This window comes from Lytechinus variegatus, chromosome 9, assembly GCF_018143015.1.
Source record: "Lytechinus variegatus isolate NC3 chromosome 9, Lvar_3.0, whole genome shotgun sequence".
NCBI classification, from domain to species: Eukaryota; Metazoa; Echinodermata; class Echinoidea; order Temnopleuroida; family Toxopneustidae; genus Lytechinus; species Lytechinus variegatus.
In genome coordinates, this window is record NC_054748.1 from 18,814,950 (window position 1) to 18,830,345 (window position 15,396).

General features: G+C 35.9%; 1 protein-coding gene across 1 annotated transcript in view; it reads left to right on the forward strand.

Annotated features, from left to right (window-relative positions):
- LOC121421864 overlaps positions 1-15,060 on the forward strand; it is a 30,232-nt gene extending 15,172 nt beyond the window's left edge. The window contains exons 6-13 of the mRNA XM_041616666.1: positions 25-505; positions 1,211-1,329; positions 1,948-2,064; positions 3,890-4,165; positions 6,891-7,046; positions 10,653-10,825; positions 11,852-11,991; positions 13,116-15,060. Coding sequence (XP_041472600.1) covers positions 25-505; positions 1,211-1,329; positions 1,948-2,064; positions 3,890-4,165; positions 6,891-7,046; positions 10,653-10,825; positions 11,852-11,991; positions 13,116-13,120 — 1,467 coding nt within the window. The 3' untranslated portion in view covers positions 13,121-15,060. The remainder of the gene's footprint in view (positions 1-24; positions 506-1,210; positions 1,330-1,947; positions 2,065-3,889; positions 4,166-6,890; positions 7,047-10,652; positions 10,826-11,851; positions 11,992-13,115) is intronic.
- The last annotated feature ends 336 nt before the right edge of the window (positions 15,061-15,396 follow it).

Genomic DNA, 15,396 nt, shown 5'->3' on the forward strand with positions numbered 1-15,396 from the left:
ACAATTCTATGTCTTGGTTTACAGTCTCCAGAACCAGTGCAGCCGCCACCCTTGAAATCACCCGAAGCAAACTCTGATCTCACACCAGTAGGTCTCTTTCACTATACCTCTCTATCTCCTAAGAGCTTTGATGACCAACCCACCAAGAAACAATCCTCTAAGCAATCTCTCGACCGTGCCCAAAATGCCTTGCCCGACTATGCAACACAACCTCATGATGGTTACACGTCCCCTCCGAACACTATGAGCAACAGTGCCCCACAGGATAGGAGCTACTTTGCCGATGTTCCTGCGGGAAACGCTGTCGGGGATTCCACGAAGGTCGACGGACCTGCTACTCTGCCGTATACGAGTAAAGAATGGGATGAATATGCCAGCCAGCCGCAGTGGGATTATGGTTTCCAAGACAACCAAGCCCCGCCTTCTGAGTCCTCCTACAGATCGGATGACAGCAAACCAAAGGAACGCAAAACATCGCTGTATGGACCAACGCCATTTAGAAAGAGTAAGTCGAGACATGCCTAATTGCTTCATGAATTTCTGTTTATACATGAAGTTTGTTTTTTCCATTGTAAGAATTTTTTTGATCACTAGCTGAATTCTTGTGAGATTTTTGAATAAATATAAAATCATTTTTTGGGGGGTTCAATTATAATATCTTATGTTGGTCACAAGAACAGAAAAGGTTTACTTTTCAAGATGAATGATAAAAATATCGGTATATTTACCCAGGGAAGCTGCTTCAGTTCTGAAAACTGTTCTCCCAGCAGGCCCTGCTATTATTATTACCCCGGCTTTAGCTGGGCTGCCTAGGCGCTCAAAGCATTCAAGGAATTTGTTCCTACCGGGTACCCATTCATCTCACCTGGGTTGAGTGCAGCACAGTGTGGATAATTTCTTGCTGAAAGAAATTACGCCATGGCTGGGATTCGAACCCACGACCCTCTGTTTCAAAGTCCGAAGACTAATCCACGGGGCAACAACGCTCCACATAAATGTTTATAATAATGATATTAAGATGTGATTTTATATGACAGCTTTTTATGGTGGGGAGATTTCATATGATATAAAATTAGAAAAAACACCTCAATGATGAATTGGGATCAGACCATGTAGAATGACACAAAATGGTTAGTAGACGGGGTGGATTTAAATCATTTAATAATTTACCGATTCTACTTTTGTTGATTAATCCATTCTTTCTTTGTAGCATTCGCTGTCGATCCTCTTAGCAAGACTATCCCAGGTTTCTCATCGGTGAGTGGAGTGACGAGGAGACGGAAACCAGGAATGGATGAGGAGAAGAAGAATAGGAGAAAGTCAGCATCGGTAAGTCAATGAACCTACATTGTAATAGCTTCTTAGTTTTTGAGAACCTTCCAAAGTGCATGCCATTATTCCAATTCATTACAAGATTATCGTCATCTTCATTAGTGTTATGTCGGTGTAAAATGTCCATGATATATTTGAAAAAAAAATTCAATTAAGTCAAGATAATATGAATGCATGTACTCTAAAATGGTCATGGTGTGAAGAATACAAAAAAAAAGAATATAAGATAGATGTAAGAATGTGTTTTATTGGATAAATTTACCAATATTTAAGAGTTGGAACTTACCTCTGTAATTCTTCCTCGACCTCCTCATAAATAACTATTCATTTATTTGTTATTTGGTGATTGGAGGAGATGTTGTGGCTCAGTGGATAAGACTATGAACCATAAGGTCCCAGGTTCGAATCCTTTGCAACATTTGTGTCCTTTGGCAAGGCGTTAATCTGCATTTTGCCACTCTCCACCCAGGTGTATTAAATGGGTACCCGGTAGGAAGTAATTACTTGAATGCCCGAGAACCTGATCAGGGAAGCAATTCTAAAGTTGGGATAAAAGTTTGCGACACTTCGAAATAGTGTATTAAGTGCTGTATAAATCTTATGTGTATTAATCAGGAGCGTTTATTAAATTCTGGAAGTCAGCCTCATTCTGAGCCTCAGCGAGATGCTTTCTCTGATACTGAGATGGAACCGTCACCTGTTATGGCTATCAAACCAGGAAAATCACCAGTGGTAAGTACAAATAAACATATCCTTGTGTACTAATATTCATATCCTTTATAATCTTAACAGGACAGCTCCCTCTGAGGGCAACTCCCACAGATTAAATTGCAGGGCAAACATTTCCATAGATTGTATTCTGAATCTCTGAAAAATAGCCTCTTTAAGCTAACGAGGGCTATTTGTGTAGCACTAGTTAAAAAAATTATGAATAAATAAAATCATTAGAGATCCCCTTGTTCATCTCCTTTGACTCTCAATGTGCCATGAACACATATCAGTGCATCCACTTGAGTGCCACGAATACATTTTCATGCAATGGTCATACAGCTATTGTTATGCATATTGAATTTTGAGGAGTGCATTGCATGCATGAGTGATTCCATTGTTCAGTTCAGCTTATGGTCAAGAAGTTTGACATTTTTGTCTCAGGAGTGATTCTCTTTTTTTTATAAATAAAACAATTAAATATGAACTCTTTGAAAAAAAAGGCAATCGTTGATTACAGTGAATGGCACATTAAGAGTTAAAGATGAATTAAATTTAAGTTACCATGGAGCTGTCTTTCGGGGAAAGTTGTCCTAATACCCATGCATATACTTTTAGGTACTAATCGTTTAATGAGTTTATTTTGTTTTAGCCTGCACATGCTAGAAAATATGATATATCCTTTATTTTCATCAGCAAGGGTGATTTTTAAGGTCACGTTCAGATATGACACAACTTTATTATGTTTTCAAAATCATGACATGATATGATATCAAGAGTTTGGCAGTGCAACTCTGTGCAAACCCATATTGTGCTTACATATTGCCACATAATTTCAGAGATTTCCGTCGCGAAGCAACAACAAAAAAATCTTGTTGAATTTGTACAAAACAAGACACTGCGTTTTGTCGTGCCTTATCTGAACGAGCCTATTATACTAGAAACGGTTTGAAAACATTCATAGTAATTGTAGTGGGGTGCCGCGGAACTGGAAGGCTAGGCTCTCAACTTTTTTCAATAAACATGTACAAAAACCTAAAAATTACAATCTGATCAGGTTCCTTTGCATGGTCAGCCCCCCCCCCTCCTCTTTTGGCTCAGCCCTCGTACTTTCCAAACCATTTCGCGGCCCCCATGTTGGGGTAACTAAATTTGGTAAAGGGTCGGAAACTATGATTTGTGGTCTGTGATATACATGACATAGTTAAACAGCAACATTTTGGTGGATTGGTTTTATAGAATAACGGGTGGATGTTATTAAAAATTCTCACCAAGGGCACCTAGGGCAGATGTAGATAATTATATAATGGAATTATTTTACATTTATGGGCAAAGACAAGCACAGGGTAGAAAGTTTTGGAAAGAAAATGAAGATGATTTTCTCCAGCAAATGAGCAAAATAGGTGAAGGAAAATGATGATGATGATGATGATGATGGGGGGGGAGGAAGAGAAGGAGGAGAAAGATGCACCTACTTATAGATCAGACTTATTTCACTTCAAAATAAAATAAATTTGAAGAGAACATTTGTTCATTCATTTGATGATATTTTACGCATGAAAAGTCTTTTGATAATGAGTGTGTACTTTCTCGTCCAGTTGCAAGAACCACGAGATAAGACGTAATGGTTTGTGCAAGAGCCAAGTGATTGATTTTTCATTGCATTATTAATCCTATTATAAGTTTTGTTTGCTTGTCCGATTGTAACCCATTCATGGTATTGAACTAATTCATTTCATGATATTGATTTTCTTCCCTCCCCCGCCAACATCTCGCCCCCTCCATTGCCCCCCCCCTCCAATTTAATCTCCTAAATATAAACGTCTCCCTTGTGTGTCACGATCCCCAGTCACGGCTCAAACGACAAACCAGTGCTTCTCAACGGCTAATCCGATCAGCACGAGCAAAGTCATTGCCCGGAAACATCAACCTCCCCTCATCCGAGAATGGAACAGTCCAGGCCCCACCTTCCAATCACGAACCTGTCCCCGCCCCAATCCTCTCCCCCTCCACATCCCTCCCGCCCCCGTCCCCCACGCGGGATGATGTTTTCGTTACCGGTCAGAAGAAAATCCACACTTTGGACGGGACGATAATGTATAAGCCATCGTCACCCTGGGAAAAGGCATGCATATTTTGATTTTGGTTTGATTTTAATCATGCTGCTTTGCCGGGCTACCATTCTTGTTTCCATTTGCTGTGCTTTTCTTTGCATGCTGAAGTATCGTACTTATATATGACCTGCTTGATTTCATCATTGAAAATGGGTTTATCAGAAGGCTGTGTGATGTGTTTATACTGTGCATTATTTGTAATTCACTCTTTGTGTACTAACATGCATGTTTGATTGGGGCTGCAGGATAGCAGGGCTTTTGCATTGTAGTGTTTCTCTTTTATCTTCAGACTTTAAATTCATTTGTCTGTACCAACTAACTGACCATCGCTATCCCACTGTAAGACTGTCTTTGACTCTCATATTGTTTGCTCTTTTACATGCAGTAATGTTCTGTGTATTTGTTTTTTCCGAGTTGCTGCTGTTGCAATGAGGGCTTTTTGTAGGATTTGTTGAGGGGCATGTTGACTTAAAGGGGAAGTTCACCCTGAAGAAAACTTTGTTGTGAAAATAGCAGAAAAAATAGTAAAAAATATTGGTGAAGGTTTGAGGAAAATCCGCTAAAGAGTAAGAAAGTTATTAGAGTTCAAAATTTTGGATTTGTGACGTCATAAACGAGCAGCTGCCCCATGTGTTATGCAATATAAAATGTATGAATTTCACATTTTGTATGGTTCCTGATGACTTAATTTTGTTTTCTTTTCATGATCGGGTGTGAAATGATTTGTCTATTAATATACAAAAGTTACAGTGAAAACCATTTTCAATTTTCTGAGAAAATGACATTTCATTGATTTTTTACCATTCGCTATGTAGGAATGCTGCTCGCATATGACGTCACAAATCAAAAAATTGAAATTCTAATAACTTTTTAATTATTTGATGAATTTTTCTCAAACCTTCGGCAATATTTTTTATTATTTTTTCTGCTATTTTTACAATAAACTTTTTGTCAGGGTGAACTTCCCCTTTAAAACTCAAACACGAATTAGATTTGTTATTATTATTAGTTTTGTTTAAACACAACTAAATATATTCAATATACTAATCAGTACAACAATTGGTAATACATTAAAATAAATTGGGAAAGTTCTGTAAAACATGTCATGCATAATATAAGAAATAAGTACATTTTTTCTGCTTGTTAGTGACACCAATTGCTAGGTTGAAACTACCAATATTAAAGCAAAAAGTGTTTCATAATTGCATATTTTTAGATCTCAGAAAATATTGCCGTCATGTAAATTTGTGCCCTCAGTGCTTTCCATTCTGACTTTCATTTGGCTGTGTGATCACTAACCTTTCTGCCTTTTTTGCATAACAAAATAATGTGTTTTTAATGGTAAATAAAATATAAATTTGGCTTCATGCCATGGGAATCGATGACTGACATATCTTGGGTGGGCTGATAAAACCTTGTATCTCAAAATCTAAATATTTCGATGACAGCTCAGAATAAGCTAGATAAGCTTCACAGGTATCAGGATACTGATTTAAGACAATATGAGACTGCCAACACCGTTCAATTTTTAGAATACAGCCTTTTCTAAGCTGCCTTCAAAATTTTTAATTTCGAGATATGAGGTTGCATCAGCCCAGCCACGATATATGTGAATTGCATTGGTGGCTTTGTTGAATTAGGCCTGTTTAATGTCAACCCATTCATTAAGCAAACAAAGACGTGCAAATACCATCTTATTGTTGGTTAACATTGGCATATCGGGCATTTTTATACAACACATTGCATTCTTTATTATCTAATTGTTTTAATATGGAGTGAAAGCACATTGAATTCATTCAGTCATGTCTGTAAACATATATGCACATTCACCATTCCCTGGGGAATATTCCTTGTAGTCTAATAATTTAGGATGTGTAATATCAAAATAACATACAGATTATTACCCCCAATCATTGGATTCAATTAATTTTGCCTGCACCCACTATACATATATTATGTACATTTGTCATTCCCTGGGGAATATTCTTTATAATCAAATTTTTCTTGACACATGGTATCAAAGGGCATAAAGATTTTTTTTTCATTCTTGTCTGCCTACACTACACATATATACATGTTTGCCACTCCCTGGGGAGTATTTATTACCTCTTAGTGCATCAGTGAAAAAAAGTTACTAATTTTTTTTAGTGCTTTATTTCAAAATCCATATTTTGCTCGCAAAGTGGTGATTTTGTGGCTTATAGTGAGTTGGGCATATAGCTCATTTGGGTTCATGTTAGGAAGGGGGCGATTTGTGAAAAAAGTTGTTCATTACTTTGGCAAACAAAGTCTGCTTTATATGTTACAATAGCAACATTCACACGTATGCTTAGCCATTCAAAATCAAAGAAAGTTGTCAGGTTGGGTTTTATTTTGAATAATTTCTAACTTGGGAGCTTCAAGGTGTCTAACAAAAGATAATTCCTGCAACTGACCTAGCAGCATAGCTGGCTCATTTTGAAACCTGTTGAAAGTGCTTTTTATTCTTCTTAAGAAGCCCCCCCCCCTCTTGTCATAGATGCCATAAAGAATGTTGCAGTCACATTCCCCTCTACAGTGAGTCCAAAACAGTCTTTATATGTATTTCTCTATGAACAGCCTGTTCATAAATGATTGAAATGGTGGTTTTGAGTTGGCATAACACCAGTGTACGGGAAATGTGACTGCGCCATTACAGTGCTTTGAAGTTGGATTCATCTAAATCTGAAAGATCTTTGTTTCTTCTTTGTTTGACAGGCATTGGCTAATGATTTACCCATGGGTGAACTCCAGAGGGCGCTAAAGACCAAAGACGAAGAGTTGGAAGAGGAGGAGCAACGTAGGAAGTCTAACTATGTCTACAAGAGCGATCTGAAGAATGTTGAATTTGATGAGTCGACTGGGGGAGGACTGGTAAGTAATTAATTGTAAAGGTTTGACAAGAGTTAACACTGGGGAGAAAAAGATGAAGTCGTTTAGGAGATGATGAAGTGAATGGGGACAGAGATTATTTGTATAGTGATAATTGTGGGGGTGGTTATGATGATGATGTGGTGGTGGTGGTGGTGATGATGATGATGATGGTGATGATGTTGATGATGATGATGTTGGTTGTTGTTGTGCTGGTTGTGATGATGATGATGGTGATGATAATGGTGATAATGATGATGATATGATGATGATGATGGTGATGATGATGATGTTGTTGATGATGATGGTGATGATGATGATGGTGGTGATGATGATGTTGATGATGATGTTGATGATGATGATAATGACGATGATGATGAAGATGATGATGAAGATGATAATGATGATGGCAACGACGATGATGGTGATTATGGTGATGGTGATGGTGATCTTGATGATAGTGACAATGATACTCTGATATCTAATCAAGCAAATGTTTCCATCTTTGTTGATCTAACATTCAAATAGGGAAGACTTAAGATGATAGATTCAAATGTTAGTTTAAATAGATAGTCTAGGTGTTGTGTTGGTTCATAGTATCAGCCTAAAACAATAGAAGCCAACATACTTCGCTTTTGTGCTGCTGTTAGAGCTGATGTTGAATTATTGTACATGGAACTTTGAAGCTTTTTATTTTCTTTTATCCTCGATCTTCTTTCTTTCAAAAGACTTTACCTTTGTCTCCCCCTCTCTCTTTCATCCTGTTCTTTCTGTGTACATATTTATATCTTTATATCTCTCTCTCTTTCTCTACCTAGGTTTTTCCCTCCCTTTTGTATTCCAGTTTAGAAGTCTTCCAAGCCCTTCCCTTCCCTTTGTCTCTCCGTCAAATCCTTTTCTTCTTTTGTGACTCTATCTCTCTATCTCCTCTCTTTATTCTCCCTCTGGCCCTGTTAAACCACTTTCACTTAGTTTGTCTTTCGTTTCATTTTGTCTTGTATTTTTTCTCAATCTGTTTTCTCCTTTTTTCTCAAGTTACAATTTGGGAAAGCTTATTTTTATATGTATAGCAAAAAATAATTTTTATCAGATTACCCATTTTTAGTTAGCAGTCACACTCTATTTAGAAGCATTAATTTGACATTTAAGAAGAAAAGTCACTTTTTGCTTGATATATAGTATTTATGTATTTTGATAATACTTTGCTGTGTATAATTTCCATTTCCTTTAAAAGTACATCTACTGTACGATGCCGCATGCATACCGCCGAGCCAAGAGCCGGTTTCTGCGAGGTTGTTTTATGATCTCGGCAGACGAGCTCCACCTACCAGCGCACCTGTTCACGGTTAGCCGCTTGACGCACGGCATGCTGGGATTGGCGTGAATGTGTTTGGGTTGCTATGTTACTGCAGTGAATTTAGTTCATTTCTTAAATGTGAAGGTCTAATTGCCAAGGCTCTATCAGGGAAAAAATACATGGGGGCTCACAGCTGACAAGAGCCCTGTTCTCTTTTAATCTGAAAGGTCAATTTGAAGGAGCTTGAAGATAGCACAAAATAAATATACTGGCATGCTAGGTTGCTAACTGCTACATTTGTCCCTTTACAAAAAATAAACATTTGTTGGTTTTGTAGAGAATATATTGACATGATTTGTGACAAAAGAAAATACTCCCCATCGACCGTCACTTGATGAATCAGAATGCAATTCATATGTCATTCAAAACAAGATAATCATATATAATGAGCATGGTATTCAGGAATATGAATTTGTTGTGCCACAAACACTTTCAACCAAAAGATACATGTATTATTGTTGTATTGTTTTTGCTTGTTTTACTTCTGAGCTGTTTCCTGGAATACATGAACATTGCCCAATTCTCTTAATTTATGTCAGTATTTATATGTAAATCCATTCAAGCAAGTAAGTCTTCAGGATGAAACATATCTCAACAGAGGTTTCCTTTCTTTGTAATGACCCCCCCCCCCCCGCTCTCTCTCTTGGATATTACTCTGATTTATGATTGTATTATTGTAATTGTTTTCATGCTTGTTATAGTCTATGGTTTATGAGGCCAAGTTAAGCATTATACTTACGTGCCCCTCCATAGTATGGGCAATATCTTTTTCACCTTAACGATTTTGTATATTTACATTTTTAATTGTGGAAAGCTTGAGAAAGCTTTGGGTATTTGAATATATTGCAATCACTAATGCTATGGAGATTCTAACAATTGCAACACGACAAGGATGTGTGATGTCACATGTCTCTTTTTGCTTTTTCTTATGGTGATGATACAAACTCTTTATCCATAATGTATTCTTTAAAAATCTACATTATATGCCCTCCTATAGAAAGAACATATGATCTACTGATAGATGTGATAAAAGAGGCAGTTTAAGTGAAATATTTAATGGGGAAAGCTGTTTACAAGTGACATCACACATCTTTGTCACATTGCCAACGGGAGGATCTCCATAGCATTTGTGATCGCATTTTTCAAATGCTCATGACTTTCTAATTACTTGTCCGATTTCTCAAACTTTCGTTGACCTGTTTCTTTGATTTTTCTGTTTTCATACAAGTTATCTTGTTCCAAAGATTTCATTCTCCTTTAATTCAATTGGCATGCACACTACAGATAACGGTTTGAGGTGTGTATTGCACCTTAAATGTATGTATCAGTTTAAAGGAAAATGTTTGATTTGGTATGAATGCATGATGTGATGTCTTTATGTTTATTATGTTTTTATTTTCTCAGGAGTAATTCAGCACATTATCTATAAAGGAAATATATGAAAAGTGACCCATATGAAATGGGTTTGATTTTCATACTGGTGCATAGTCTCTTGCGTGCACATGTGTAATCTTTAATTGCAAGGGGAGATTGATTCAAATATGTTGTAATATATGAGATTTAAATAAATAAAAAAATAATGTTGTGGCATTTGATCCTTGAAATTTGGATTAAACATTGCAGTTTATAGTTCATAGAAAATAACTGCTAATAAATTAGGTTCTGTGTATTGTTCTTAAGTCACAGACTCAACAATGAGGCACATTAGCTACTACAGCTACGTGTTGCAATGTAAAATCATATTGAGTTATTTGAGTCTTACTCTCTGAAGTGTATCTTTTGCACGCACCTCAGTGTATCCTATATTGAAATGAATTTTTTGAAACATTTGTTTTATTCAAAAAGATGCATCACAGTTCAAAATTTTAAACAGCACTATTGACAAAATTTTAAACAAACCTCACACTGCGTGCAAGTACCCACACCCACACAAGACTAAAGCAACTCTAGGTCATTTCTGATGTCAGCCCCACGACTGTGAAACAAACTTCCCCTCGACATAAGGAACTCAGCAGATTTACATAATTTCAAGTTAAAATTCAAAACCTATCTATTCCAATAGTATGTACAGCAGATCGGAAGCTCTTGCAGTGCAATAGAATATATAGAAATAGTTTTTGTGCTATGTAAATGCATATTGTTATTATTATTTGACAAAATAAGGCCAACGATGTGCAATGAGGAAATGTTTTTGTTGTTGAGATTACGATGCCTTTATTCATATTTGAATTTCAAAATTCTTTGTTATTTAGCTTGGTATCCCAGCGAAGGTCCATATCCCAGAAAGATACAACCCTGCTGATGAAGATATGAATGAGATCGAGACAGAGACGCCAGAAGAAAGGGCTCAGAGGGAACAGAAAGCTAAGAAAATGGCTAAGATTCTATCATCACAGAGCATGCAGGAATGGCATCCTAGGGAAATGTGAGTTGTACTGGAAGATAGAGGGAGAAAAATGAGAAAGCAAGATGAGAAGGATTGGTAAGGAGAGTGGCAAAGAGAGGGTGGGGGAGGGGCTGAAGAGAGTGAGAGAGCAGAAAGCAAAAAAAATGATCAAGATTCTATCATCACAGAGTATTGCAGAAATGGCATCATAAAGAAATATGAAGATAGAGAGAGGAAAGGGATAGGAAGGAGAAATAAAGAGAAAATTGGCAAAGAAAATATGAGTAATATAGGATGACAGAGAGAAAGTGAAGAAATATTGGATAAGAAAGAGAAATGGAGGGACAGTGGCAGACAGAGAGAGAAAGAAGAGGGGCTGGAGAGAGTGAGAGAGCAGAAAGCTAAGAAAAAGGCAAAGATTATATCATCATTGAGTAGCAGGAATGGCCTAGAGAAATGCAAATTATGTTGGTAAATATAGCAATCTGTCTGATTTGAGTATCCATTGCTGGAAGGCTCCCCAGGAGGTGGAGAATGTGTGTACATCATTACAGAATATGAAGAAAAGACATCCTAGAGAAATGTGATAAATAGATAGTATGCTCCTGAAGACGGCAAGAAGGATAAATTTAGATGGTCTTGTTACGACCCAACACATGCCAGAGGGAGATACATTTTACTTGAAATTTCATCATTGATTTTATAGGAAGATAGACAACTTGTGTGACTTGACTATTCATTGCTTGAAAACTCCCCAGGTGGATGTTTCATAAAGCTGTTTGTAAGTGAGGAGCAATTTTAAGAATGACCGGTGATCAATTCTTGCGGTAAATGATTTACGCCTACGTGGTTCATACCAAAATATTTATTTAGGATTGTTTAGCGTGTGAGAAAGGATCACCAGTCGTTCTTAAAGATGCTCTCAAATTATGAACAGCTTTATGAAATGGCCCCCAGGAGGTGTAGAATCCATTGACTGGGGTAATGACCAGTGTACAGCATATAGGCTATATATGAAAGTTGAATTTTGAAATCCAACTTTGTTCATGTCTTTCCATATCCTAGCTTGCCAGAGTGGAGCGGAGGTCAGCCATCCGTCGACATGAAGCAACGCGTAGAACGAGAAAAAGAACTCCGCCAAGAAGTACTTGTCAAGCGACGAGCCCTTGCCCACGAAGTATCCCAACAGACCAAAGTTCTTGCAGGTACGCCTAGCGATAGCGATGATGGTCATAAGTACCGTCGCAGCGATGACGATCGGTACAATAGTAAATTTGATAGCGATAGATGGGATTCTGATGAGGCTAGAGTGTAGGATAGGAAATGTTATTGTACTTTACATACTGATTGGCATGCTTTAAGCAAGGCATTAGTTTTTACTATTGCCCTGCTAAAAAAAAGACAATTGGTGTATGAAACAAATATTGACTGCTCCAGGGAATAATTTTGCTTTACAAATTTGAATAGCATTTGTGGTCATAAGAGAAAAGCTCTCAACTAAGCAATGTACAGTCCTATGTAAATATATGCTAGACAAAAGACTTTATGCATAGCAGCTTTTAAAAATGTGGAGCAAATTGCGATGTGATACCAGGAAAATGATTCCCTGCTGCTCTATTATTTGGGCAATAGCAAAAAATATGACCCCTCATTGATCTAGACATTATAGGTGTACTATTTTCCCCTCATACTTTGGTCTTGAGGAAAGATACTGTCTCAAGTTTACTTTTGGGTAATGGTTTTTAACCTTTTCCCTCATGACCAGTCAATACTTGGAATGGCAAATAAAGTCAATCAAAGTACTATAGAAATGTCACAAGTGACGACTTTACTTGCGGTCATCATTGTATAGCAATTAGTTTTTTTTCACAGTAAAGATGATGAAAATCCAATAAAAATCAAACTCTGAACCAGTAGGCAAAAATTTCAATCTCGAGGACTATAAAGATATATTTTAAAAATATTTTAATTGGGTTGGGCTTGCAGTTTAAAAAGTACTAGTATATCGACCAGTGAAACCAAGTTGTTTCTCAGTTTAGCATAGAACAACAAAGCTAAGGTTATATTTTTATTTTTTGCAAGATTCGAGCCTCTTTCTTTTTATCATGCGTAACAAACAGGTTTATAAAAAACGCCTGTGCTATACATTTCCCTAACATTGGCTTTAATTTACTCCATTGACTATCAAAATCATTTGTGTGATATAGGGCTATACCTGTAAGGGTTAGCTTTTAGGTTTCAATGTATCATGTCTTTACAAAGTTGAATACTTGTGTCTTTTAATTTGAATGATGACCATGTTTATCTGATTATTCTTTTCCCTCGACAGATTGAATGCCCTTTATAGGTATGAAAAAAGGGACTCGGTCTGCACAGAATTAATTCATTTGCACGATTTTGAACAGAAAACTAAAAATTGCATTTCAGATTCTAATCATGTTTCTGTTTTTATTATTTTAGAGCCATTATAGTTATTAAAAAGGCATGTGTTGAAGCTAGTGTATTTTCTCAGTTTATAATTTAATCTTTGAAAAATTATTATGTTTATTTATTATAGTTCTCAAATCATTAATTCATTCGTAAGCACATGACATTTTTCAAAGTACATATATATAACTATTAGAAGATTCCTTGCATTCAGAAAAGAAAAAAACAGATTCGCTCTATCTATAGAACAAAATTATGAATTGCTGACCTCTTTTGTTGCCAATTCTTATAAATGTTACAAGTTCTGCACTATCATAATAATTTAATTCACTTCATCATTTTATTATTAAGATGAAATAATCTGATATTTATCTGTATATTTCATACCAAATAAGTCCTTTTAATTCTCATTACATATGTGTAAATCCATAAATTTTTAACAGCATTTTATGAATTATGGAAAGGTAAATGCCATTTTAACATCATTAATAGTAAACTTCATGTGGAAAATTTAAATTGTATATCCTATCCTTTAAATTTTGCACAACGCATCTAAACATTTCATAATGCCCTTAGACTCTTCCATAAACTATTCGTCCTATTTTTTTAAACTATTGGAACTATATTCCTGTAAAATTTTCCCCATCCTAAAAGATATATTGGATTTTACAAAATCATTTTTATTTTAACATATGATTAGGAATATTTTCTTCCTTATGCTACTTTTGAAATATATCCCTACTGTATTTTTCATCTAATTATGAATTCAAATTATCTTATTCAATCTGACTTTTCTTTATTATTTCATTGCTGATATTAAAGAATGCATCCTTTCCTGAATTTGTTTTTCATAAAAAAAAATCATAACTTTATTATGCTCTCAGAATTTATTTTGTTAACATTTTGTTGGAATGAATTAATCATTTTATTTATTTGGACTCTTAACCAGATCTAAATTTGTTGTATTCATAATGGAATGTACAACCATTTTTCAGAACCATAAATCTCTAACAATTACATTGACTTAATAAGCCCAAAGTCACAAAAGATTTTTAAACCATGGACAAAGGCTGTAGTGTGCATCCTGAGAAAGGTTTATGATAAACCTGCACTTTTGGCAGAGAGCAATAAATTCATGCTTTTTACTATAGTTTTAGGCCATGGTTTATGAAAATTAATTTGTGAAATTTGACCAATTAGTTCGTGTAGAAACTCATAAAAATTATTGTTATTTGAAAGAACCAATTACCAAAAAAGAAAAAAAATTAGTTTGCAAAAATGTATTGTTCAAACAGATCAAAAGATCTTAAAAAGACCCCATATTAGTGATGCCTAGTTAGGTTAAAAGAGCTATGCAACATAATTTTGCATGAAATAAACAAGGATTATTTTGTAGAACGATGGATTAGTGAGAAATTTGATCATTTGTACCAAAATAACCTGGATACTTCTTGAGGCAGTTGAATATTTTTACAGGTGGAGGAAGATGTGTTGTTTCGTTGAGTCTTTAATTTCGCTGTTCTTACTTTTCTAACCAACTGTTTCATGATTTCATCTGCACAGTTTACATTTACTTGTTTATTAAATTATGCTCTCATTTTTATGGCGTTTTGAAGTTGGTGGACTAACATTGTTTATTTTTCTCCTCTTTATTGTTCAAAATTTGTTGAAACAATCGTCTTCATCGTGGCTGTGCTGCCTTTGAATGGACGCTCAGCCCAAATGAACGCCGTAGCATAGACACAACTCACGCACACCATGCCAGGAGAGCTAAACACATCCATTTAAACAACCCTTCCTACCTTCCCCCCTTGGTGTCGGATGCTAACCAAAATGTCATCAGCAAGCAGCAGAAAAATGGAAATATTGATGTTGAATGTTAAGGTGGTGTTTCACAAAGATGTTACTAAAAATCAATTTTAAATGCCCAATTGTGTGTGGTATTTATTGTATACCGATACTTGGTCATGCATGACTTTAATGTAGTATTGCAATCAATTGCAAGTCAAATTTGGGTTTCAAAATCAATTGTAAGTCAGGTAATCGATTGCAAGTCTGGCAATCAATTACAAGTCTGGCAATCAATTACAAGTCTGGCAATCAATTGTAAGTCTGGCAATCAATTGCAAGTCTGACAAACAATTGCAAGTCTGGTAATCCATTGCAATCCATGGCAATTGTAA